Source organism: Adiantum capillus-veneris, chromosome 14, assembly GCF_014529385.1.
Source record: "Adiantum capillus-veneris isolate H3 chromosome 14, ASM1452938v2, whole genome shotgun sequence".
NCBI lineage: Eukaryota > Viridiplantae > Streptophyta > Polypodiopsida > Polypodiales > Pteridaceae > Adiantum > Adiantum capillus-veneris.
Genome location: NC_140944.1, coordinates 15,263,086 through 15,291,075, shown reverse-complemented (window position 1 = coordinate 15,291,075; position 27,990 = coordinate 15,263,086). Strand labels below are relative to the sequence as shown.

At 44.7% G+C, this 27,990-nt stretch overlaps 1 protein-coding gene and 1 pseudogene across 1 annotated transcript in view; both read right to left on the bottom strand.

The window, feature by feature from the left end:
• ACS12 (1-amino-cyclopropane-1-carboxylate synthase 12) overlaps nt 1-25,425 on the bottom strand; it is a 48,244-nt gene extending 22,819 nt beyond the window's left edge. The window contains exons 1-2 of the mRNA XM_086528342.1: nt 24,768-25,425; nt 24,150-24,281 (exon numbers count right to left, since the gene is read on the bottom strand). Coding sequence (XP_086384468.1) covers nt 24,150-24,281; nt 24,768-25,193 — 558 coding nt within the window. The 5' untranslated portion in view covers nt 25,194-25,425. The remainder of the gene's footprint in view (nt 1-24,149; nt 24,282-24,767) is intronic.
• Nucleotides 25,426-27,262: 1,837 nt separating this feature from the next.
• LOC147441950 (uncharacterized) lies at nt 27,263-27,728 on the bottom strand (annotated as a pseudogene).
• Between the last annotated feature and the right edge of the window lie 262 nt (nt 27,729-27,990).

Here is a 27,990-nt window from a genome sequence, read left to right as displayed (position 1 = left end):
GCTTTCCCTGCATCAGTTTGTAGCCGACTGCGGCATGGTCCATAAGTTCTTGCATGGTGGAGACTTACTTGAATAGACAATATTCCTGCAATGGTGATGGTAGTCCAATGGTGTATCGCTCGAATTGGGCCTCCAAGGGAACAGATCTAAAGAAAGACACCGGAAGGTACACGTCGAGAAACCTTTGGTTATATTCGCCCATGGTTTCGGTGGCAAGCATTTTCAAGTTGCCCCACTCTGCAAAAATCTATACTTCAAACATAGAAGTCATGTAACTACGTGCAAAAACTGTCTTGAAAGCTTGCCAGGTCCTTGGAGCATGCCGTTGTGTCGCGATCGAACTCCACCATTGCTGTAACAAAATGATGACGTGGTTGCCCGATTGCTAGGGTTTAGATGACATGAATGCCCGTCTGCAAAAACCCTAACCCTAATTTTGGAAACCCTAACCCTAAAACCTGCAAACCCTAATTCTGCTGCCACAAACCCTAAAACTGCAGAAACCCTAAAACCTGCCGAAACCCTAACTCGGGGCATGACACGTGGCACTGTACGGCAGATCCCGGAAATCGCGTTGGAATTTGCGGAGGCTGCTTTCTGCGACAGATTTCCTTTTGTTCAACGCAATTGCAAAGAGAGAGAGAGAGAGAGAGAGAGAGAGAGAGAGAGAACTCCACTGCTCTATTTTGGAAGCTTAAGAGAGAGAGCTTGTGAGAGAAAAGAGCTTTTGTTTTATTTTAAGTTTTTGGGGCTCTGCTTTTGGCATCCCTTGTATAAAGATAAATACGTGGTTTGGGCTCACACTCTGCAAAGCATCTGGACACAGAGTCTGAGAGTGAGACCCAACTACTCTTGTACTTTTGAACTGAGATTAATACAAAAAGAAATACCGAAAGGGGCGCCACTCTTTGGGGCCAATATCTCTAGGCACGGAACTCCGTCGGGCGAGCGTAAATCTATTGTGAACTGTGAACTGTTTTGAAGTGGTTAGTTGGTGCTGCCGTGGTTGATTCTTGACTTGGAAGTGTCCAAGTCTGTTTTACAGTGGTATCAGAGCACGGCCGATTTCTCTTCTACGGAAAATCCGATCCCAAATTTTTTTTTCCGCAGCACCTATAGCTTCACGCAAGGATCAGTCGACTCCCTCTGCATCTGGAGATGCGGCAAGGGATCACAACGAAGATTCCGACAGACCCACCTCGGCCTAGTCACGCGGAGCGACGAGAGATGGAGCGTCATCAATTGATCGGCGATGCAACAAAGATAATGCTCAATTTTGCGAAGGACCCAAAATTGGCAAAATATATGAGCGAGACTTCTTTTCAGGAACTACACGAGCAGTGGTAGAAAACCAAAACACCCCCCCCCCCCCAAACGAAACCCGCTCTCAAAAAACCTTCTGCTCACAAGAAATATTCAAAAAGGAATTAGAAGAGGTGGTTGATGCACGGATTGCTCAGCTTTTTGACACGCAGAACAAAGCTAAAAAGCACGGCAAAAAGCAGAAGAAAGGCACTGACTTCCCGGGATATTTGGGTCCCTAGCCGACATTTGATAAGGCAAAGAAACAGAAGAAGCGTGTTCGATTTGAAGAAGTACCCAGCTCTTCTTCTTCTTCTTCTTCTTCTTACAGTTCTTCTAGCTCTTCTGACTCGAGCGAAGAAGACAGAAGAGGCAAAAAGCGAAGCAAGAAACAACGCTTCGAAAAGGGCAAGAAAAAGGCAAAGAAGTCTAAATCTCGCCTAGTGAGTGACAGTTCTACAGAGGACTCGTTTACAGACAGTTCAGACTCTGACGACAGCAACTTTTATGCAAACAAAAAGAATTTTATAACACCAACCAGTATGCCTTTCTGGAAGATAAAAGCAAGAAAGTCCGAGAGTTTAAGGAAGGTGGACAGTTCATTAAATTTGACACGTTTTCAAGATATTAAGATGCTTCGAAGGCTTTGTCTTTTATACAGCAGTTTGACATCGCTTTCGCGAGAGGACGCTACTCAGAGCACTCCAAGATTCGGAGAGTTGCCTCTTATTTTAAGGGGAATGCTCCAACTTGGTGGTCTACGCTTCTTAAAAAAGACTGCGCCAGTTAAATGGCTGAAATTTAAGAAGCTTTTTATTTCTTCCTGGCTGACTGAAGATCTCGTTCAGAGAACAGATTGAGCGGTTTACCTTGGGTCTACCTCCAGACATCCGAGAGCACTGCTTGGAACAGAAGTCAGCTTACATTCAGAAGTTGATGAGTCATACGAAACAGGGTTTTGCCATTCACTCTGACAATCTGACCTACCCCACCGATGAGGTCATGACACAACGAGCCGAACAGACTTCAGCGAATGAAAGTAGAAAGAGAAAGAGCAACCCATAAAAGAAGAATGCACGACCCAAGCTTACTCCTCAGGAGAGAGCTCGCTTCATCAGGGAGGGGAAGTGCTTTGGATGCGGGGAACATTGACATATCTCCGCGCAGTGCCCTAAAAAGGCACAAAAAGAACAAAATGACAAGGACGACGAAAGGCCTGAGAGTTCGAGAGCAACTGAGGAACGTGGAAGAAAAGGCAAGATGAAAACAGGACTGGTTCCAGATTGTGTGGGTACCGATCCCAACACCATGGACGAGAGTACAGAACTTTGTCGGGCTTGGGACAAAGTGAAACACCAAGAGGCCATAATTTTCTTTGATGGAGGAGCCAAGGCCAACTTCTCACCAGAATTGGCGGCGCAACTCGAGATCACTCCGGTTCGGATGGGACCACTTGCGGAGGTTGTTCTAGCGACACACGGCAGGGACGTAGCCATTACACCTGTCATTGGCAAACTTCGGTTGCATTGTTAGGGGTATTTGGGGCATGAGGACTTTTTCATAATGCCTTTGGAATGTTGTGATGTTCTCTTGGGGATTCCCTAGTACCACAAGAACAACGCCGTGGTCGATTATCGGGCGAGGAAAGCGACATTGACTACAGAGAAGGGTAGAACCATTGTACTTGACATTAAACTGAAGGGCGAGTCTGTCCCTATTGTATCGGCTTCAGCCATTTCAAAATTAATGAAATCCAAGTCTGTTTGTTTACTCGATCTTTATGAAAGAATTGAGCGATACGGATAGGACAAATATGTCTAAACTTGAGAAAGAACGCCAAGATTTTCTCCACTCTAACGCCGATTGCTTCTCAGAGGGCCTATTGGGCCAGTTACCACCTGCTCGTCCTGAAGATCATACCATTGATCAAATACCTGGAAGCACACCACCGAATCCGCCACCTTACCGTGTAAGCCGAGCACAGAATGAAGAGATTATGAACCAAGTGAAAGACCTCTTGGAAAAGGGTCTTGTCCAGCCTAGTACTTCACAGTATTGCTCTCCAGTGTTGGTTTTGAAGAAAGACGGATCTTGGAGAATGTGCATCGATTATAGAGCTCTCAACAAAATCACCATCAAGAACAAATTTCCGATTCCTAGGATCGATGATATACTCGACAGATTACAGGGATCCTCGTGCTTTAGCAAGATTGATTTGAAGAGTGGATATCATCATATCAGAATCGCGCCGGGAGACGTCTACAAGACGGCATTTCGGACGACTTTTAGGTTATTTGAGTTTTTCGTGATGCCTTTTGGCTTAACCAATGCTCCTGCGACATTTAACCGGATGATGGACAGGATTTTTCGAGAGTACAAGCTATTTGTTTGCACTTTCTTTGACGATATCATTGTTTTCTCCAAGAATGAGGCAGAACACAGAGATCATCTGCTTCATGTCTTTCAAGCATTACGAGATCACAAGTTAGTGATTAATGCAAAGAAAAGTAAATTTTTGCTACCAGAGATACACTTTTTGGGACACATTGTGTCAGCAGCGGATGTGCAAATGGATCTTGCCAAGATAGAGACTATCCGTGATTGGCCCGATTTGAGGAATGTCCATGAAGTTAGAAGCTTCTTGAGACTGTGTTCGTACTACATGCGGTTCATTCGAAAGTTTGCAGAGGTTGCTTCCCCTATGTATATCTTGACACAGAAAGGAGTCCCTTTCTCGTGGTGACCCACAGAGGTGACTGCCTTTCAGACATTGAAAGAGAAATTGACTACGAGACCAATTTTGACTTTGCCGGACTTGCAGAAGTCATTTGAAGTATATTGTGATGCTTGTGGTCATAGTCTGGGTGCGGTCTTAATGCAAGAAGGCCATGTCATTGCTTACAAGAGCCGATTGTTCTCAAGGCCGGAAATGACAGCACAGATTTATGAGAAAGAGCTTTTGGCAGTTATCCATGTTCTTATTCAGTGGCGGCATTACCTACTCAGAGCAGATTTTACTGTCTTTACAGACCATCAAAGTTTGCGCTACTTCTTGTCACAGAAGCAGCTTTCGGAAAAGCAAATGGGGTGGGCGAACATCTTGTCACAGTTTCACTTCTAGATTGTCCATGTGCAGGGACAGAAGAATGTTGTGGCAGATGCTTTGTCTCAGAAGCCGTTGGTTCTGGCTATTTCCGCGATACATCATAGGAGCTTCGAGGATATGGTCGACCAGTATGCCACAGATACAGATTTTACAAACGTTTTCACACGGATACGGGATGGGGAGACAATAGCGGGATATTCCATTCGGGATGGCTACTTGATGAGAAAAACCATGTTGTGGGTTACACAGCCGTTGAGGAAAAAGGTTATGACTAAATGCCGCTGTCCACCTTTTACGGGTCACCGCGGCATTGCTACCACCATGAAAGGGATAGAGAGATACTTCTCTTGGCCGAGACTCAAAAAGGATGTGGAAGAGTTTGTGCGCAGTTGCTTGGCATGCCAAAAGGTCAAGTTTGACAGGCATAAAGCACAGGGATTGTTACAGCCTTTGCCCATACCCACCCGCCCCTGGGAAAGTATTGCAATGGATTTCATTTTTGATCTTCCGAGAACACAGAGTTGTCACGATGGTATCTGGACTGTTATTGACAGATTTAGCAAGCAAGCTCATTTCATTCCAGTGAAGAAAACAGTCAACCGGATCACTTAGCGAGACTGCTTGTGGCCGAGATCTTCAGATTACATGGCATACCTGAGACGATTGTCTCCGACAGGGACCCCAGAGTTACGAGTTTGTTTTAGAAGGCAATTTGGGAGAACATTGGCACGCGGTTGCAGTTCTCGTCATCATTCCACCCGCAGACTGATGGGCAATCTGAGATTGCAAATTCAGTGGTTTTAGATTTATTGAAGTCTTATATCTCGGATTAGAAGACTCAATGGGAAAAGTACTTACCTTTGGTGGAATTTGCCAGTCTTCGACGGGGAAAGCACCATTTGAGATTGTTGAAGGTGCTGCGAAGGTTCCATCCTTCCTAAGCACGGAAGATAAGATTTTTGAAGCGGATGAGTATACGCAAGACTTAGACACAGCTTTTGCCAAGGTTCGCGAGGCTTTGCAGAAATTTCAAGAACGACAGAAAAAGGCAGCGGATCGCCATCGTCGCGACTTGAAATTGAAGGAGGAAGATTGGGTGCTCTTACGTTTTGAGAAGGCACGCCTGAGAAAGAAAAAGGGAAAGGAGAGGCTTTTTCCAAAGCTTGGTATGCGATACTACGGACCTTTCCAGATCTCTCAAAAGATAAATGATGTCTCCTTCCGACTGAAACTGCGTGACACTTGGAGGATTCACAATGCATTTCATGTGAGTCTCTTGAAACCTTTCAAAGGTGATGTGCCTGATGATGGGGAGCCTGATGAGCAACCCTAAGTGGAAGAAAACAAGGAGATCCTTGTTCCTGAATAGATTTTGGCACATAAGGATGCGAAGAATAAAGGTAAAGTCCGAAGGCAATTCTTGGTTAAGTTCAAGAACTATCCTGCATTGGATGCGAAGTGGATGGAGGAGGAGGACCTAGCAAATACTCCTCAGATTGTGAAACTTTACCTTGAGGCTTTGGTTTAGCATAGTCTACTCCAATGGAACCCAGAATTCAGCTTGACCGGAGATCTGGTGCAGCAGGATGCACAAGACTTTGTCAACAGATGCCTCGATTTTGACACTAGAGTCACTGATGTCTCTTTGAGCTTCAAGGATACTAAGAGCTGGCAGTATTCTGTTGTATGACTTTATGAAATGGAATTCCTAAATATGATATTGATTTGTTCTTGACTTCTTTTTAAGTGCAGGAACTGATAGACGAAATGACTGCAGCATTTTGGTCTACTTGATCTCGAATAGACATGGTTGCAATAGGGGTTAGTCAATCGGACATCGATGAGGTCCCGACTGGATCTAGATGCGATTGCTAGCTACATTGCCCATAAATCATGGTCTAAGATCCGAATGAATGTTGAACGTCATGTGATGTCCTGTGATGTCAAGTGATGTCCTGTGATGTGACTGTCGATTGGTACAAGTGCTAGATGTGCGTTCCTAGTACGTAGGTACTAACAGTCAGTGTCTGCTAAGACAGTTTATGGCCTCTGTCTGTTTTACAGGCGTAATCGAGGGCGATCACAATGCTTTCAAGAGGGGGGTATGTCACAAAGTGATGACGTGGCTGCCCGATTGCTAGGGTTTGGATGACATGAATGCCCTTCTACAGAAACCCTAACCCTAATTCTGGAAACCCTAACCCTAAAACCTGCAAACCCTAATTTTGTTGCCAAAATCCTAAAACTGCAAAAACCCTAAAACCTGCCGAAACCCTAACTCGGGGCATGACACGTGGCACTGTACGGTAGATCTCGAAAATCGCGTCAGATTTGCTTTTGTTCAATGCAATTGCAAAGAGAGAGAGAGAGAGAGAGAACTCCATTGCTTTATTTTGGAAGCTCAAGAGAGAGAGCTTGTGAGAGAAAAGAGCTTTTGCTCTATTTTACGTTTTTGGGGCTCTGCTTTTGGCATCCCTTGTAAACAGATAAATACGTGGTTTGGGCTCACACTCTGCAGAGCATCTCGACACCGAGTCTGAGAGTGAGACCCAACCACTCTTGTACTTTTGAACTGAGATTAATACAAAAGAAATACCAAAAGGGGAGCCAATCTTTGGGGCCAATATCTCTAGGCACGGAACTCCGCCGGGCCAGTGTAAATCTATTGTGAACTGTGAACTGTTTGGAGCCCAACCAACTCGTGGCGACAAGGCCTTCCCGTCTGGAGGTGAAACTCTCGGCCGTTGGCTAATTCACACTAGCCATACAATGTCCAACCATTTGTCACTTCAAAAAGAGGGTCCCAAAAATTAAATAAAAATCATCAACAACTAACGTTAGCAGTTGCCACGTCCTCGTGACACATACTCATCAATACAAAGAACTGCATATTGAGTTTCTGTCATAACTCTAAAGATGCAAGGTAGACCCAGCCATAATAAAGCCTAGCACTAAACGATGCATTAGGTCATTCCCAAACAAAAGACACATAGCATTTGAACTACACAGCCCTATATGAAAAAGAGAGTGAAAAGGGTGTGTCTTGGCTTAAAATGCATTATCTACAAGCTTATGTAGAAGATAGTTGTAACAAAAGAGCACCATGTGCCAACAAAAAAGAACAAACAGAACAAACTTTAAGCACTTCAATAACAATTGAACTGAAAGAGATGCACAACACACGAGACGTGGAGTGGCGGCCATCCCAAAAGAGCATTGGCCCCAAACCCAGTCCCCTTCCGGTATTTTTTTTTTTTGCTTCAACTCAATACAACGGCGGCAACATCTCTCTATACCTTCACGCGGAAGCATGCCAAAGAGTGAACCCTTGCCACATATTTAAAGGCCCATGGCCCTCTAAAAGCAGTATATGAAAAGCATCTAGTTCAAAAGTTGTTAGCGCTTTTGGCGAAAATCTATACTGCCACGTCTACAAGCTGTCACGTGCCAACTAAAAAGAATAGACTAAACAACTTTAAGCACTTCAAATAACTGAACTGAAAGAGATACACGACACACAAGATGGGGAGTGGCGGAGTTCTACCCCAAGAGAGCACTGGCCCCAAATCCTGGCGCCCCTTTCGATATTTCTTTATATTGCTTCAACAAGGTACAACTCCCATGGCTCTGCTCTGCATCTCCTGCAGGTAGATTGCTAGAGTGAGAACCCATGGGTCATATTTAAAGGCCCTTGGCCTCTAAAAGCAATTCCATGAAAAGCTTCAAGTTCTAAAAGCATCTGGGTTTCCAAAAAGCATCAGAGCAAATTCAGGGAATTCCATACAGTGAGCCACGTTAGTGTAAAACGTGGAGCTCCGTAAATGTTCACATCAACAGTCAACGCATTTCGCGGACGTTCATACAGCCTCTACCACGTCATTAATTCTTCATGCCAAGATTTTGTGTGTGATTGCTACTTAATTTTAATGCCTTAGGCCCTTAGGCCCCATCGGACGGGGTCCCAAAAGTTGGTGGAAACTTCTTTTAAACTTAGGCCACACGGCAAGACTTTGTGAGTTGGTCAGAATTCTTTTGTTGATGCTACTTCTACTCCAATAGCTTGACACATAGAGGTTTGTGACACCCCCCCTTCTTGAAAGAAAAGTAATCGTCCGTGATTATAGTATATCCGCAAAACAACTCAAGTTAGCTCAAAAATTTCCGAATCATTCCGAGGGACACTTTGAGGGACAAACAGTTTTCTCATTCCAAATCGGAGCTCTTGATATCCTAGGTCGTTGACTTCCCCAAAAAATCTCATCCAAAAGGAGTATATTCTCATTCCAGATCGGAGGTCTTCATATTCCAGCGTAGCAAAATTAGCCATCACACCCAAACCGCGTTGATCTTTCATGGGTGTCTTGATGTACAAAAATTACTACCCAGGCAATCTCACCCAATCAGGAATATTCAATGGTTGGTACATCACAATGCAGCACAAATGTTGTTACAAGACATAGAGAACATACAATCGCCAAAGAACACTTCCCCCACAAATAACCATCTTGGTCCGAGCCATGAGCTATTCAATGACTCCCTCATCACTCCTCCCCAAAGAACCTAAAGATATCCGGGCCATGAGATATAGAGGCCCTTTACAACACAATGCTCCCCAGACCGCAGCCTCCGTCGCTTTGAGGTGCTGAGATTAACCACTACTCAAACTTCTTATTACTCCCTCCGTAAATAACCATCTAGGTCCGGGCCATGAGTAACAACAACGATACTCTCCCCTCGTAAATGACCAGAAGGGTCCGGGCCATGAGTAAAAACAACACTTGTAAAACATTCAATACTCCCCCCGCGAACAACCACAAGGGTCCGAGCCATGAGTATGTGCAAGCATTCTCAAACATTAGTTCTCTTCAGTACTCCTCCCCGGAGAAAATCATATCATTGAAACCATTATTAAAACCAGAGTCAAACAATTCAAATCAGCACCAAGACAAATATAAAACAGATACAATCCATTTCAAACAAATTCCAAACAGGATCACCAAACGAGTTCTCGAACAAAAAATCCAAAAAACTGCTAAATCAAACTGAAAAAGCATTCCCGACGTCAATCCAACTCGAAAAGATGAGTGGCTCTCCATTCTAAGACCTGCACCAAAAACGAGGGTTAGGTTTCTTCCAGAAATTTGTAGCCGGCCGCAGCATGGTGTATAGGCTCTGGCTTGGTCAGGCAGTGTTCCTTTCATAGTTACCAGGAATGGGAAACCGAAACAGGAACGCAGAACGGGAACGCGGAACAAATTGCCATTCCTTGTTACGGGTACTCACGTTGGAAACACGGAACGGGGATTCGAAACGGGAACTTGGAATGGGAACGGGGAACGGAGACATGAAAACGGCCATTCCTTTTACTATTGTTCCTTTAGCGATGATGATAGTCCAATGATATAGCAATCACATTGGATCTCCAAGGTTATCAACTTGGGAAGAGACACCTATTGAAAGATGTCCAAAGACTCCAAGTTATAATCTACGAGGGTTCATTGGCAAGCATTTCAAGATACCCCACTCTACCAGAAGCTACACTCCGAAGGAAGATGTCGAAAGGCATGTAACTTTGGGCAAAAATTTTCTTGAAAGCTTGCCAAGTCCTTGGAGTGTGCGGCTTGGTAGCTATAGACATCACTTGCGGTTAAATTTTGAGCGCTAGTGCCTTACGTGGCACTAGCAGACACCGTTGATTTAAAAAATGTTGAGCTTTTTAATGGCAATGGCTGCTGCCACATAGGCAGCAATGCTCGAAATTTATCATCGCCCATAGACATCCACCACTGCCTGGCACTGCTTACAATGGCCCGAAAAATCCGCTCGCATCAATGCGTAGGGTTTGTCGAGACGAACTCATTCTTTATCTCCTGCTTCTCTTGCAAGTGGTCTTGGAAGTTGGCTTATGCCCCATAAGTCAGAGCGATGAAGACGAGAGCGCGCCCGACACGCGATGGACTAAGGGTGGGAGTGGCTAGTAAGTCCAAGGCAAGGACACGAGGATTCTTTGAAAACAAAATGGGAAGCGTCATCTTGCTCTGTCTGCTCTTTGATAGGACCGGTATGCTTTCAGAAACGCGCACAATTGGAGCTCTGATATCATTGTAACAGGACGAGCACCACGTGCCAACGAAAAAGAACAAGCTGAACAACTTTAAGCACTTCAAATAACTGACCTAAAAGAGATGCACGACACACAAGACGGGGAGTGGCAGAGTTCCACCCTCAGAGAGCACTAGCCCCATGGCTCTACTTTGCATCTCCCCCGGGTAGATTGCCGAAGTGAGAGCCCATGGGTCATATTTACAGGCCCTTGGCCTCTAAAAGCAGTTACATGAAAAGCTTCAAGTTCTAAAAGCATCTGGGTTCCCAAAAAGCATCAGTGCACATCCAAGGAATTCAGTACAGTGTGCCACGTCAGCATCCAACAACGCAGAGATCCGTACAAGCTGCCAGCCAACAGTCAACGTATTTCACAGACGTCCGTACAACCTCTGCCACGTCATTAATTCTTCACGCCAAGCTTTTGTGTGTAATTGTTGCCTTATTTTAATGTCCTTAAGCCCTTGGGCCGCATCAGACGGAGTCCCATAAATTGGTGGAAACTTCTTTTAAACTTAGGCCACACAGCAAGACTTTATGAGTTGGTCAGGCTTCTTCTTCTGCTACTACTTCTGCTGTTGCTTCTACTCTTAGGGTTTAGGCCCCTCGGCCGGGATCTGCAAGCCGGCTCAGGTCTTCAGTGGCTTGACACATGAAGAGGCGCCACTAAGCACTCCTCCGAGACAAATAGTCTGCGGAATGAAGTTGTGCAACGACTACCTCATCACTCTCCCCGCACATAACCTAAAAAGTCGGGGTCATGAGCTCACATGACTCATACAACGAAACGCTCCGCGGACCGCAACCTACGTCGCTTGAAGGTTTCAAGCATACAACTAAATGCTCCCCAAACACCCAATCTGCGTCGTTCAGAGGTTTTCAACGTACAACAGAACGCTCCCCACACACCCGATCTACGTTGTTCTGAGGTTTTCAAGCATACAATGAAACGCTCCCTAGGCACGCAGTCTGCGTCATTCCAAGGTTTTAGACATTATCAAACATCACTCCACTTGGGAGTAAATCACAAATCACCGGAAAAAGTATTAAACCAAAGTTAAGCAATTCTCAAATCTGCACCAAGACAGGTTTAAAACACATACCATCCATTTCAAACAAATTTCAAGCAGTACTTTCTCAAACAAAGTTCAAAAGTATCTAAATACAAAACAACTAGAAAACTCATTTGGGTTTTGTTCGGACAACCGAACTTTGAGCACAACTGGCTTCTAGGGGTTAGGCCCCTTCACCGAGATCTGCAGGTTGGCTAGGATCTTTAGTGTCTTGACACGTCGAGAGTTTGTGACAATAGCTGACAAATACTTAATCATCTCACAAGCAAGAATACAATAAGAGAAAAACAATCGTCTTAGTCATCTCATCATTTTCACAACTCTTGATGTTCCAAAGTGACGATCTATCTAGTCATCTCATCCTTGCAAAGTTGTTGATGCACTAGGTTTACCATCCATCCAGTTTATCACATTAGCCAAAACTCTTGATGCCCTGGAGTAAATGTTCCAAAAAGCATGATTCATAGAGGCAACACAATGCCATGCTAAAGCCAGAGATGCACAACTCATAGATGCTTTCACGTAACTAAGTCCATAAAGTGTATACTATGTGTAGAACTGGTCCTGGACATGTGTCCAACCATTAAGTCAGGTCAACGTCATTCCAAGGTTTTCAAGCATACAACAAAACGCTCCCTAGACACGCGGTCTGCGTCGTTCCGAGGTTTTAGACATCAAACATCACTCCACCCGAGAGTAAATCACAAATCATTGAAAACCGTATAAAAACCAGAGTCAAGCCATTCTCAAATCGCACCGAGAACGCTCAAAACACATACCGTCCATTTCAAACAAATTTCAAGCTGTACTTTCTCAAACAAAGCTTAAAAGTATCTAAATACAAAACAACTAGAAAACTCATTCAAGTTTTTGTTCGGAAAGCCGAACTTTGAGGACGACTGGCTCCTAGGGCTTAGGCCCCTTGGCTGGGATCTGCAGGTTGGCTAGGATCTTCACTGTATTGACACGTCAAGAGTTTGTGACAAAAGATAACAAATAATCTCTTAATCATCTCACAAGCAAGAATACAATAGGAGAATAACGTCACCTGCACATCTAACCCTATGTGCATGTGGACAAGATGTAACTCCTATTTCTAGGGTTTAGGATAACCTAGGAAGTGTTCTAACACCTTTGTGAGCCTTTACGCACGACGTGCATGTCCAGGCACTTAGAGTAGATGCATACCCTTTGATTGCACAACCAATTAGCATTAGCATCAATACCGTGCACCACGCATAAGCATTTTCACCGCACTGGACCATTTTTCCCAATTGCGTGTGAACCACCTCTGTTAGGTAAATTATTAAAAGGTGACGCTTCATTTACCCAAATCGTGGGGTTTTTCTGGAGGCTGCCCGGCCCAGCCGGTAGCACCTATAAATGCAACCCTTTGGGCACCAAAGTCAAGCAGAGGAGCAAAGCAAGGAGCCTCTCAAGTACCAATCAGTACCCAGTACCTGGTGTCCTTATACACCAGTGTTTTCAGCCAGCAGTACCAGCGCTTTTGCACCAGCATTCAGCCTCGTCATCACCGACAACACCCCGACCCATGACAGATCCTCAGCATTTTCAGTTTTCAGCCATCAAAACAGCCAGCGTTTTTTGCATTCAGCCATAGCCTCACTGCACAACAACCTCAACCAAGCATCGTCGTCACATCACATGCAGATTTCAGCCCTAGTCCAGCGATTCAGATTTCAGCCTCAAGCATCAGCAGCATTTTCAGGTTTCAGCCCATAAGCCTCGACATCGTTGTCATCATCGTCGACGACATCGTCCTCGTCGTCAAGCATCACAGCATTTAGAAGCATTGTACCACACTTTGGGCACTCTAAAGCAAATACCTCTCTAGCAATAGAGAGGGGGGGCCCTTGGAGGGGGGTTTGGGACCCAACATGTCACCAACGTGTGACTACTATCTATCCTTTTTGTTGATTTCTTTCTTATTATCTATTTACTTTCACTTTTTGGAAACACCCCTCGGGAAATCTAACTGCCCTGCATTGCATAGCTAGTGTGGAACTGTCCAGAGGGAGTCCAGGCCTGAGGGCAAGAGAGCACTAAGGTTGGACAAGGACTATGGTTAGCCAAAGTGGGGTCATTGACTAGCCAAAGTGGAGTCCTTTGCTACAGAGGCTACATTTCAGTTCTGGGTGTGGCTGTAGTGTACAAAGGGGGTCGGATGACCTAGAAAGATACAATGGCAATATCTCCTAAAATTTAGGGAACTGCTATTTTGGGACCTGAAAATGTGTTTGCGTCATTACCTCCGGAATGACAAGGAGAACATTTTCTTACTCTGCCGTGAAGTCAACTGGGCAACCGGTTGGGAGATTTTTAGGCGGCAACCCCGAAACGGGAAAATGCTTGTAAATGCGCCAAGTGGCACATTCTGGTGCACTTTCCTCATGCAACAAGAAGTGGCGCTGATTTTTAAGCTGGGAGAGACTCATTTTCAGATTTTGTCACAGGTTAAGAGCTATGGAGTGCTTGCTTTCCCTCCTATGTACAGTGCGGTGCCAGGAGTGATGCCCTGCACGCTACGCACTGCCCTCTCTCTCCCCTATGGCAGTATGTTATGCCCCTCTAGTGGGCTTTTCAATTGACCAATGTACAGTTGTGTGGGTTCATGCGCGATTGCCGAGGCAAGAGCCTCTTGCACAGGTACTGGATTAGCTAGCGGCTAATCCCCCGCAGGTACAAGTAAATTCGGAGAGGTTTCACGCCAGAAATCTCGTCCGATTCAAAGGGCAAGTAGCCCTACAGGTGCGGGAGCTCGAGGACTTGCTACGAATGAGACCGGCACGCGAAACAGAGCCCGAAACAGTAAATTACAGCTTGCTGTGTATTTTTGCAGGTTTAGGGTTTTGGCCCTAAACGGACCCTAATACCCCCAGGAGGTTCGGGGGCGCGAGGGGACCGCTATACAGGCGATCTGGCGCACTTTCCGGGCTGAAAACAGAGAATTCAGCGGGCTGCAGATTCTCGCCAGGTTTTGCAAAGTGCCCGTATGCGTCGGGAAAGTCATTCCATGTGTGGGAATACTGACTGTGAAGGGTCCTAGTACAGTTATGCTGCCGAAATCAGGCCGAAACAGTTGAAATTCAGCCGAGCTTGTGCGGGGCAGCTTGTAGGGAACCACAGCGTTTATTCCCTCTTTTAAACAATAAAGAAATACCGAAAGAAGCGCCTAAGTTAGGGGCCAATCTGGTGTCGGTCTACTCATACAGGTGCAATCTAGCAACCTGTATGCCTCTCCCCTTTGTTGTGTCTTGAAAGTACAGGTAGAATAGACGACTCATAATGGGTGAGAGCTAAATCAAGGTTTGAAGTAAAGTCTACCGCCCTTTTTGAAGTTAACAGGCCGGTTTCATGGTTCTATTGCCGGGATTAAATCACTTTTTCCCATAGAAGTGAGCCTTGGTCAGTTTGGGCTTGAAGACACAGGGGATCATAGACCAGACATAGGGAATTGCAATTATGGCTGACAGACGAGATGATGTGACTGAAGAGGTTTCCTCTTCACAGGGTCAACAGACACATAAAGTGGGTGAGTCTTCAAGACCGCCACAGACAGATGATGATATATTCAGGACCCAGTTGGCTACTGATGTGGCTATGTTCACACAAGTAATGCAGAACCCGAGGTTTTTAGCCTTTCTGCAACCTCCTATTCCATCTCAGCAAGTTGGGTCACTGGATCACATTCAAAAGTCTATTAAGGCTCAAGCACAGGTGATTCATATTGCAGAGTCAATGGAAACACCTGTACACTTGACGGAGAACATGCAGTCTCCACAACCTGTGCCTAAGGTGCAAGAACAGGTCGCTGAGATGCCAATCTTTCAAGCTGTACCAGTTCAGCCCGCCACCTTTCAACAGCCTATAGCTGGTTCTAATGCGCAGGGAAGCAACCTACAGGCTATGCAACAAGTCTTCCCACCACCTTCAGTACACCCTGGCTATTTTGGAGGTGGATTGGTATTCCAGAGCATGGCTGGTCATACACCTCGAAATCAGTTTTATACGCTAGGAACAATGTTCGGGGGTGCTCAAACGATGATGCCTAACCCCATGTATGGTGTCACGGGCATGCTACCAGGGTTTCAAAGCACTCAGGGCCAATTTGGGATGCCATAGGCAAATTTTGGTATGGCTGGAATTACAAATCAGCAGCCAAATATGGCATTTCCAAGTCAACTTAATTGCGGTCAGGGAACATAAATGAACCCTAACAGTGTTCCCATGTTTCAGTCACTTCCATATGACAATTTAACGCCGCTGGAGAGGCCAACTCCGTACAAAGAAGGTGGCAAAGGTGTGACTTCCACGACCTTTACAGGGTTTGATGACAGGAAGAAGGCTCTCTCATTCCTCCAGCAGTTTGACAAGGCCTATGCAGGGGGAAACTTTACAGAGGCTTCAAAGGTCCGCAAGGCAGCCACTTTCTTGACAGGGAATGCGGGACAATGGTGGACAACTTTATTGCTGCAAGGGCAAGCTCCGTCCACATGGATTTACTTCAAGCAGATTTTTGCAGCAGCATGGTTATTTGATGACTTTGAAGCAGATGTCATGACAGAATGGCACCCGCTTAATGCTGCTACTTGTAAGAATCTGGATGACTACAATCAGAAGTTTTGGACAACTCTACTTCCAGTAACTTCCTATAGGTTTGTGCCATTGACAGAACAGATTGAAAAATACTGTTGTGGCCTACCCATAGGATTGAGAAAGTATTGTACGAAGACCAAAGTCACTACTTTGACGCAGCTCATCGAGGTAGCAAACACTGGCAATGGTTTGCTCAAGGGAGAAGATTGTGAATTCAATACTGGCGTCAAGGAAGGATCAACCAAGAAAAATTCAGAGAAGAAGCACGTTCCCAATGAGGTTCCTAAGGGGACTCAGGAGCCAGCCAATGCAGGGAAAGGCAAAGCTACGGCTGATTCAGAAAAGGGACCACCAAAGAAATGGAAAAGACATTTTCCTCGCAAGTCAAAAGAGCAAAAGAAGGTCCTGAGGTCAGAGAACAAATGCTTCATCTGTGAGCAACCTCGCCACATTGCTTACAATTGTCCTACAAAGAAAAGGCCACTTGATTCTAAAGACAAAGAGGACAGGAAAGGAAAGAAGCCCATGGCTGGTCTAGTGCCAGATATGGTGGGCGACAAGCCAAATTCAGATGCAAGTGAGCTTTGCAGAGCATGGGGAAAGGTCCGGGATCAAACAGTACTTATCTTCTTTGATTCAGGTGCCAAAGCTAACTTCATTTCCCCAGGATTGGCTTCAAAGTTGGAAATCAGACCTGAAGAGATGGGATATACAGCAGAGGCAGGTTTGGCATGTCCTGGCAATACAAAGGCTGTGACACCCATCATTGGAAAGTTGCGCCTACATATCCAGTCCTATGTAGATGCTGAAGAATTTTACATCATGCCACTGGACGAATGTGATGTGTTGTTAGGTATTCCTTGGTTGTTTCGTGTACAGGGAATCATGGATGCCTACATCAAAAAGATCACTGTACAGAGCAGGGGAAAGACTCACATTCTGGATGTAAAGCTTAAAGGGGAGTCTATTCCCACTATATCAGCTTCTGCTATTACTTCTGTAATGAAAAAGCATCTTTCTGCCTACTTGGTTTTTGCACGTGAAGTGTCAAATTGTGATGAATCAAATTTATCTGTGCTAGATAAAGAAAGGTCAATGTTTTTACAACAGTATAGTGACTGTTTTTCCGATTCATTACCGTCTCAATTACCGCCAGAGAGACCCGAGGACCATGCGATAGATTTGGTGCCAAGCAGTAGCCCACCAAATAAGCCTCCATACAGGGTTAGTGCGGCTCAACAGAAAGAGATAATGGGCCAAGTACAGGAGCTGTTAGAAAAGGTGCTGATTCAGCCCAGTTCATCTCCATTCTGTTCTCCAGTGGTGTTGGTGCAGAAAAAGGATGGCTCATGGCGGATGTGCATCGACTACCATGCACTGAACAAGAATACCATCAAGAATAGGTTCCCTATACCTAGAATTGATGATATTCTCGACAAATTAGGAGCAGCTATGTTTAGCAGGATAGATCTAAAGAGTGGGTACCATCAGATCCGCATTAGATCAAAGGATCTGCACAAGACTGCTTTTAGAACAACGTTTGGCCTTTACGAATTTTTAGTGATGCCCTATGGTCTCACAAATGCTCCTGCTACGTTCAATAAGATGATGGACAGAATTTTCCGTCCACACCAGCAGTTTGTTGGTACATTCTTTGATGACATGATAGTCTACTCAAAGAATGAAGAGGAGCATAGGCATCACTTGGCCATTGTGTTCGAAGAGCTACGCAGTCATAGGTTGCTCATCAATGCAAAGAAAAGTGAATTTTTTCTGGAAGAGATTCACTTTCTGGGACACATTGTCTCAAAGGATGGTGTCAGAATGGATCCTGCAAAAGTTGAAGCGATCAAGTCATGGCCAGATTTGAAGACGGTGCACGATGTCCGAAGTTTCTTGGGACTATGCTCCTATTACAGAAGGTTTATCCAAAATTTCGTTGAGATTGCTTCACCTTTATATGCTCTTCAAAAGAAGACAGTCACCTTTCGATGGACACAGAAAGAGATTTAAGCTTTTAATCTCTTAAAGGAAAAGATGACTTCATATCCAGTCATTGTGTTGCCAGACCTTAGGAAGTCATTTGTGGTCCAGTGCGACGCCTGTGGTAGTAGCATTGGTGCAGTGCTAATGCAAGATGGCAGGGTAGTAGTCTATGAGAGCATAATTTTGCAAGGGCCAGAGATGACCATGCAGGTCTATGAGAAAGAGTTACTGGCTGTGATTCATGCGCTCTTAAGTTGGAAACACTACCTGCTAGGTGCAGATTTCGTTGTCCAAACGGACCATCAGACCTTGCGATGCTTCTTGACACAGACAAAGTTATCTAAAGAGTATATGCGATGGGCAAATATCTTGTCCATGTTCCATTTTCAGATTGTGCATGTGGAAGGCAAGAAGAACGTTGTGGCTGATGCCTTGTCAAGGAAGCCACAAATTTCAGCTGTGTCAATTCCTTATCATCACGAACTTGATGATATGAGAGAACAATATGCAAATGATGAAGATTTTGCAAGGGTCTTCGAGCAGCTAATGGATGGACAACGTCATGAACACTATCTTCTTAAAAACGGGTTCATGATGATGCATGGCAGATTGTGTGTCACAAAGCCATTGCGACGCAAAGTTATGGAAGAGAGTCATGTCCCACCGTATGCAGGGCATCGTGGTATCGATGCTACAGTTAAAGCGGTTGAGACATTCTTCTATTGGCCTACATTGAGAAGGGATGTGGATGCCTTTGTGCGAGAATGCCTAATTTGCCAAAAGGTCAAGTTTGACAGGCAAAAGGCACCAGGGTTATTGCAACCACTACCTATTCCAGATAAACCATGGGAAAGTATTGCTATGGACTTTATCTTTGATCTTCCGAGAACGCAGACAGAAAACGATGGTATTTGGACCATCATTTGCAGATTCAGCAAGCAGGCTCATTTTATTCCTGTTAGGAAGAAGATAAAGCCAAATCAGATGGCACGCTTATTTATGAGCAATATTTTCAAGTATCATGGCATGCCACAGTCGATTATTAGCGACCGTGATCCACGCATAACAAGTTTATTCTGGAGAGGCATGTTTGAGAATATGGGCACCACGCTCAAATTCTCTTCGTCATTTCATCCTCAAACAAATGGGCAGTCAGAAGAGGCAAATTCTACTGTCCTAGATCTGCTGAAGTGCTATGTGTCAGAGCATAAAGGAAAGTGGAAGCACTATTTGCCATTGGTGGAGTATGCATACAATAATACAGTGCATTCATCAACTGGCAAGGCACCTTTTGAGATAGTTGAATTTGGCAAGAAAGTTCCTCCCATACTGCATACAAAGGACGAGATATTTGAAGCAGATAAGTATGTTCAGGACATGGATGAAATGTACAAGAAGGTCAAAGTGGCCTTGGAAAAGACTCAAGCAAAGCAAAAGAAAGCAGGTGATCGTCACCGTCGTGAAGTGGTATTTTCACTTGGTGATTGGGTGGTTCTACGCTTTGAAAAGGCAAGGTTAAAGAAGATGAAGGGCAAGTAAAGACTGTTTCCAAAGCTCAGCATGCGTTACTATAGGCCTTTTCAAGTGTAAGACATAATCAGTGATGTTGCATATAGGCTGAAATTGCCTGACAGTTGGAAGATTCACAATGCGTTTCATGTGAGTCATCTCAGACCCTATGTGGGTGATGTGCCAGAAGATATGCCAGCTGAAGATCAGCCGGAAGTCGAGGAACTTGACGAGATCTTGGTCCCGGAACAGATTTTGGCACATAAGGAAAGAAAAGTGAAAGGCAAGGTTGCTAGGCGTTTCTTGGTAAAGTTCAGAAACTATCCACCAATGGATGCTAAGTGGATGGAAGAAGGTGAACTTGCAGAGTCACCAACTGTGTTATCACTTTACCTTGAAGCCTTCGATTTGCAACCTACCTTGACCCCTTGAGTTTCAAAGCTACATGGATTGTCAGTGTGACAATGGCTTTTGAAACAAATGATGTACATGGTATTTAGAGTGAGCTCAAATGAAATACATGTTACATGAATGTTAGAGCTGTACAGATTGTCAGTTTGGCAATTCCTCTTATGGAATGTCCAAAAGTTTGGTTAGTGCTATAGAAGTGAGTATTTCTTGTCAGTTTGTCAAGGATACAGTAATTGCTTCTATTAAAGGATACATGTGTAACTGCATTCTTAAATTGTCGGTTTGGGTATGCTCGAAAGTGTTAATGGGCCCAACGTGTACTATAAGACATTGGCAAAATGTATGGCTACCATTTTGTCATTGGAAAGTTAGTGACTCAAAGCAATGGCAGAGTGCAAAGCTACCACTATGTCATTGGGATAGGGTTCACACGCAGGCAATACATCTGTCGACGAGGTGTTGAATACACCAGGGTTGACAATGAGCATGTATGTGTCGTACATGTGTCGACAGGTGTTGAATACATCCGTGTTGACTGTGAGTATGTACGACATAGATGCAAACGAGGACGTTTGAGATTTCAAGAGGGGGGTATGTCACCAACGTGTGACTACTATCTATCCTTTTTGTTGATTTCTTTCTTATTATCTATTTACTTTCACTTTTTGGAAACACCCCTCGGGAAATCTAATTGCCCTGCATTGCATAGCTAGTGTGGAACTGTCCAGAGGGAGTCCAGGCCTGAGGGCAAGAGAGCACTAAGGTTGGACAAGGACTATGGTTAGCCAAAGTGGGTTCATTGACTAGCCAAAGTGGAATCCTTTGCTACAGAGGCTACATTTCAGTTATGGGTGTGGCTGCAATGTACAAAGGGGGTCGGATGACCTAGAAAGATACAATGGTAGTATCTCCTAAAATTTAGGGAACTGCTATTTTGGGACCTGAAAATTTGTTTGCGTCATTACCTCCAGAATGACAAGGAGAACATTTTCTTACTCTGCCGTGAAGTCAACTGGGCAACCGGTTGGGAGATTTTTAGGCGGCAACCCCGAAACGGAAAAATGCTTGTAAATGCGCAAAGTGGCACATTCTGGTGCACTTTCCTCATGCAACAAGAAGTGGCGCTGATTTTTAAGTTGGGAGAGGCTCATTTTCAGATTTTGTCACAGGTTAAGAGCTATGGAGTGCTTGCTTTCCCTCCTATGTACAGTGCGGTGCCAGGAGTGATGCCCTGCACGCTACGCACTGCCCTCTCTCTCCCCTATGGCAGTATGTTATGCCCCTCTAGTGGGCTTTTCAATTGACCAATGTACAGGTGTGTGGGTTCATGCGCGATTGCCGAGGCAAGAGCCTCTTGCACAGGTACTGGATTAGCTAGCGGCTAATCCCCCACAGGTACAGGTAAATTCGGAGAGGTTTCACACCAGAAATCTCGTCCGATTCAAAGGGCAAGTAGCCCTACAGGTGCGGGAGCTCGAGGACTTGCTACGGATGCGACCGGCACGCGAAACGGAGCCCGAAACAGTAAATTACAGCCTGCTGTGTATTTTTGCAGGTTTAGGGTTTTGGCCCTAAACGGACCCTAATACCCCCAGGAGGTTCGGGGGCGCGAGGGGACCGCTATACAGGCGATCTGGCGCACTTTCCGGGCTGAAAACAGAGAATTCAGTGGGCTGCAGATTCTCGCCAGGTTTTGCAAAGTGCCCGTATGCGTCGGGAAAGTCATTCCATGTGTGGGAATACTGACTGTGAAGGGTCCTAGTACAGTTATGCTGCCGAAATCAGGCCGGAACAGTTGAAATTCAGCCGAGCTTGTGCGGGGCAGCTTGTAGGGAACCACAGCGTTTATTCCCTCTTTTAAACAATAAAGAAATACCGAAAGGGGCGCCTAAGTTAGGGGCCAATCTGGTGTCGGTCTACTCATACAAGTGCAATCTAGCATCCTGTATCCCTCTCCCCTTTGTTGTGTCTTGAAAGTACGGGTAGAATAGACGACTCATAATGGGTGAGAGCTAAATCAAGGTTTGAAGTAAAGTCTACCGCCCTTTTTGAAGTTAACAGGCCGGTTTCACAACATCTGGAGTCGTCTCTCTCTCTCTCTCTCTCTCTCTCTCTCTCTCTCTCTCTCTCTCTCTCTCTCTCAGTTTCCACTCTCTTGTTTTGGTCATTGCACAATCTCTCATTAAGTCAAGGAAGGCTCTCCCTTCCCTTCAGTAAAAGAAACCTTGAGCACGCATTGATCACTCATCTTGAGCATACACCAACATTCACTTCCGCTGCACATTACATTGGTATCAGAGCTCTTTGGCAGTGTTCGGTATCATCACTCAAGGAAAGAAGCACAAAGAACCACATAATTTTTTCTACTTGTTGTGATCACACCTAACCCAACTTCCAAGACCACTTGGGCGTGTCAATTAGTTGCAAGCTTTTCATGTACTGCTTTTCTCCTAGGCCAAGGGCCTTTAAATCATAGTAACAGGAAATGGCCATTTTTAGGTCTCCGTTCCCCGTTCCCATCCCAATTTCCCGTTCCGGATTCCCGTTCCGTGTTCAGACGTGAGTATCCGAAACAAGGAATGGCATTTCATGCATGTTGCCGTTCCCCGTTCCCGTTCCGATTTCACATTCCGGGTAACTATGCTTTAAATAAGCCCCTTGGGCTCTCTGACTCACTTCGTGATGATGAGCCGGTGAGCAAAAGCGACCAAAGGGCAATTGTACTTTACTCAATTATTAAACCAAAAAGAAATACCGAAAGGGGCGCCAGTCTTTGGGGCCAATCTCTCTAGGCACAGAACTAGGTCAGGCCGTGTCGACTCAATTAAATTGAACTGTGATCTAAGTGTGAAGTGTTTATAATGATTATCTCTTGTGTGTCGTGCTAGATTCCAAACTTGGGTTGTCCAAGTTTGTTAAAGCAGTCCCTCTCTCACTTAAGAGGTTCGCAATGCACCTACCCCCCCCAAATGTGAGTATGCTCTACGTTATGGAGCTCTTCAATGAAGCTTGAGAGCAGCCCCTTGGACGTATGTGGTAGCTTTGAGCTCCCATAGTCTAGAACAAGGGCTCTCACAACCATAGCCACATTCTCTAGAAGTTTTATCGCGAAAAGTTGCAACCTACACTCTCTTTCTCCAGTGTAGTGGCTGTAAATTCTCTGTTTTCAACCCCTAATCACTTCTATTAGGGTGAATTTCAGCAAAGCACTCATAGAATCTCATTCTTCTCTACCTACCCTACGTATACGCAAAGTTTGGTGCAATTCCATCGCAAAAAAAGGCCTCCATTTCGGTATTGCAACGTGCACAGGTAACGATTTCAGATAATGTGCAGAAAATTACAGCAAGCATATGTGTGTGCCTTTTGCGTGTTTCTCCCTTGTGTTTATTGCAGAAATGACTAAGTATGAAGGTGGCCAATTAGTGGAAGATAGACTCTCTTCTTTGAGAGCTTCCGAGGAGGTTTGTGGAAGATAAGACTCTCGCTTACAAGAGCTTCCAAAATCTCACAGAAGAGGGGAAGGTTCCTCTTAGTAGTTAGAGAGTAGTTCTCTCTCTCTCAGTCAAAAGTGGAAAAGGACAAGAAAGAATGGAGGACGGGTATTTGCCCCATTCCTGCACTTGTAAAGATTCTCCCTTAGTAATAAAGATATTCTCTTTATGGGGAGGGACCAGCCCATCTTCTGGTCCCCAATGATGTGTCAAGCTTTCTCTCTCTCTCCCCAATTCTCTTGAGTATATGAATTGCATTTAAAAGTCAGATTACGCTTCCGTCCTTTGTGACAGCAAAGCCAAAGCATGAATCAATCCAGCACATGTCTGTTGCAGCTTTGCTTGATCCACTTGAGCCAGCAAGGTGTGTTCTGCTATGTTAAATAGGAATAAAAAACACCAACACTAGCTTGAACACTCCCCCTCCCCCTTCTCTCTCTCTCTCTCTCTCTCTCTCTCTCTCTCTCTCTCTCTCTCTCTCTCTCTCTCTCTCTCTCTCTCTCTCAAAAATGTACAAAAACTCAAAACCAAAGAATCAAGAACACTTACAGATTTTAAAGCAGGCATCCCGTGACTATATTGGTAAGGTGCCACATCCATGAGTTTAAGATGTTCACCTTCATTCCACAAAGAAGCTTCAGGATGGTTTTTCAGCCAATCTTGGAGAAGATCAAGAGAAAGCTGCACAAAAGCGCCATCCAACAAAAATCTTTTAAACAATAGTTTTCTATAAACAATAAAATTAATGTCCAGAAAAAAATATCAAGCCTTGTCAGTACTACACATTGTTGTTTGAGACATGTCATTCTAAAATCCAGGGAGAGAATTACATTCAGGGTTCTGATATCTCTATCAAAAGCACCACCCAATTTAACTACAATAAAAACAAACTCAATGCACATGGACACCAAACAGGTGTGAAATGCCAAATGGGGCTGACCAGTGAATAACTTACATAGTATACACCACAGACACCCAAAAAAAACATGCAAAACTTACGACTACAAATTAGCAGCGGCACTGGTGGAGTGCATGCTCATGCATATGAACATTTGTACGAAGGGCATGTGCCTGCTGATGCACACTGATATGCAGATGTTGCACCAATGTAGGGATGACCGAATTTAACCTTGAGCAGTCCATGTGGAGCACATATGTCAAACTTACAGTATTTTCTGCTAATCCAAGTTGGATAACTCCGTCAGGATTCTCAGTTGCATGATATGGATCCTGATAATACTCTCTCCATCCAATGTAGTAAGGCGAATCACCTGTGTCGGACGCAGCAATAGCTCGTTTAGAGACAAATGGTGGGCGTTGTGGACCTTTAGGTTGAAGGAGAGACAGAGAATTGGCAGAATCTTCGTTATTTGTAGAATTGACATTACTGTTGGAGCTGGCACGGCTGATGGTACCTCCAGCAGAAGGAGGTGCTGCTTGACCAGCTTCCCCTTCGCCATCTTCAGATGAGTTAGGCCTGCGTTGTCGTATATAGAGTTGTAGGAGGTAGAAGAGGCCACAAGGAATGACAGACCCCCAGAATACACCCCCACGGCCCTGCACCACACCTTGCAAGGGCACTATGATACGCATGGCTGCAACAACGAAATCTGCTTCTGCAAAAAGCGAAATGGTGGAGCCCCTTATTCTTCTTCCTGAAAGATCAAACCCTAACTTTGGGCAGGTGCAAATACTTTATTGTTCCCTACCCCTCCCCTCTTCTTCTTCGTGGATGAAGAAGAAGGTGGAGGCTGAGAAGAAACCGAGGTTGGCTCCTACTCTGGATTGGGACCGATTTTAATCCATCAAATTTAACCTGGAGTAAGAGACGATAATTTTTAGTTACACGCGCGAATGAGAATTTTGTACACACGAGGAACGATACCTCAACAATCTATCCGACAAGTCTCTATCTCTTGAGCTCAAGGCTTATTAAGAATGAGGAAGAAGAGAAGTGTCATAGGAACAATCCCAAGAGACTTGAGAGAGAGAGAGAGAGAGAGAGAGAGAGAGAGAGATAGCTCTAGCACAACGAGCCGGACGGCAGCTGGGCAGCCAACAGTTGATGCTGAGGAATCTTCCCTTGCTGGCTGGCGATATTGAGCACAACCTCTCCGGCAGCAGCTCGGCCAGCGAGTGGAAGAGGGTTGCAGACTTTTGATTGGATGGCAGGAGGCTGGAGACGTTGCCGGGGGAGGTGAGGCGTGGGCTACAGCGGCCAGCCAGCCACTTGCCGGCCAAAAAGAGCACTCGACACGTATGCACTCGCCCCTGCAAGATTCTCTTTGGTTGGCCGGCTGCTCTGGTTGTGCTCGTGCTTAGAGAGGAGAAGAAGAAGAAAAGAGTTATATACGTCATAGTAACAATCCCAGAGAGAGAATCACCCTAAAGAGATATAGACAAATTGAAGGTCATTCTATTTTATTCTCATATTACATGTGATCTCATACACATGTTGATTGTTGGTTAATAAGGCTCAAACCGAGCGGTTAGAATCAAAGTTATTGGCATGACTGCTAGGAGAAGGAGATCGGGGGGATACTTGCATTGCAATCAAGAGTTCACACCTCGTTGTGAACACTTGGTCCCTCTCCATTGTACGAGTGTTGGTTAAAATTGTGTGTGCAATGCAATCATACTATTTAATAACTTTTATACCCTTTTTTGTCATTCTCAAAGGTCAACAATCTCGTCGAAAAGAGAAAGAAGTTCTAATGGCATGGATTTTTAAGATATAAATATGGACCTCGGGACCTAGTACTCTTCAAAAAGAAGATTCTTGCCCAATCGATAAAGGCATCTCACACTTGTGATACTATCATGAGAAAAGCTTCATAGAAAACCCTTTACCAAGTAGTGTATTATGTAAGATAAAGTGGCAAATAAATTTATCACCTCCTCATGAGTATGTGTTGCATGGAAAATAACACCCCTAGAATGGCTAGCTAGCTCAAAATTTTCATTCTTATCAAGGTAGAGGAGCCAAAACTAGTTGAGATTTGGAGCGAGCTTTAAAGTGAGCTTTTTTCAAACATTACTCAATTGACCAAATCTAGAAAAAAAGTTTACTCCAAAAGAGTTTTTGGAGCGAGCTTTTTTTTTCTCTCCCTCTCTCTCTCTCTCCTCCCTCTATATTCTCTCTCTAACTCCCCTTCTATCTCCAGCTCTCTCTCTATCTCTATTTCTCTCTCCCCCACTATCTCCCATTCCTTCAATCTCTCTCTCTCTCTCTCTCTCTCTCTCTCTCTCTCTCACACACACACACACACACACAATCCCTCTTTCCCTCTACCTCTATCTCTCTCTTCCTCTATCCCCTCCCCCTTTTTATATACCTCCATGTCTCTCTCTCTTCCTCCCTCCCTCCCTCTCTCTCTATCTATCAATCTTTTTATCTCTCTCCCACTTCTCTCTCTATCTATCTTTCTATCTCTCACCCCCTTCTCTCTCTCTCTCTCTCTCTCTCTCTCTCTCTCTCTCTCTCTCTCTCTCTCTCTCTCTCTCTCTCTCTGTGTGTGTGTGTGTGTGTGTGTGTGTGTGTGTGTGCGCGCGCACGCGCAAAAGGCCTGGCATGGCAAGCCAAAAAAAAAAAAAACTTTTTTGAGGTTTGAAAATTTGAAAAGTTTTGCATGTCTTTTTAATGTGCATTTGTTTCAAGGGCCTCAATCCACAATTTCTTTGGAGCATTCATCAATCAGCAGGGGGTTCAACCGAGTCAATTGTCGAATGCAATCTTTTTTGTATGCTCTAATGTCTCTTGAAAAACTATCTCATCGAGACACAAGCACACCTTCCCATACTTCTCCAAAAATGCTCGTTCAATAGGAGCTTTCTTGCACACATCCTTGATTGAAGATATTATCATGTACAACACTTTTGTCAATGCCAGTTCATCATACTCATCCTTGCTAACCACGAATACAAACTCATATCCAATTGTGGTATAAATGACATAGACGAACTTATGAGAGGCAACAAAGAGCTCCTCATTGTGTGCCCCATTGAGGTTATCCGTTCCGATCTTTACTAGAAAAGACCTCCAATACAAGCGCTCCTCAGCTTGAACACCCTGAAAGCAATCCAGAAGAATATTCCCATTGTGTTGGTGACGAGCACACATATCAACATTCTGTCGAGCAGCTCAACTTCCTCTCTCTCTCTCTCTCTCTCTCTCTCTAAGTGCCCACCTCAGCTTGAAAGAGAGAGAAATGATTGCGCGTTTTTTTTTTTAAAACCAAATCTCTATCAGACTAGCACCTGCACGAATACTACATCAAGGCATGCCACATACGACATCATGGCCACTGAAGTGGGCGAAATCACGGAAGATGTGCTGCTGAAATATAATGGCACAGACCCCTCTCTTCCAATTTATGATGTATCAAGTGTC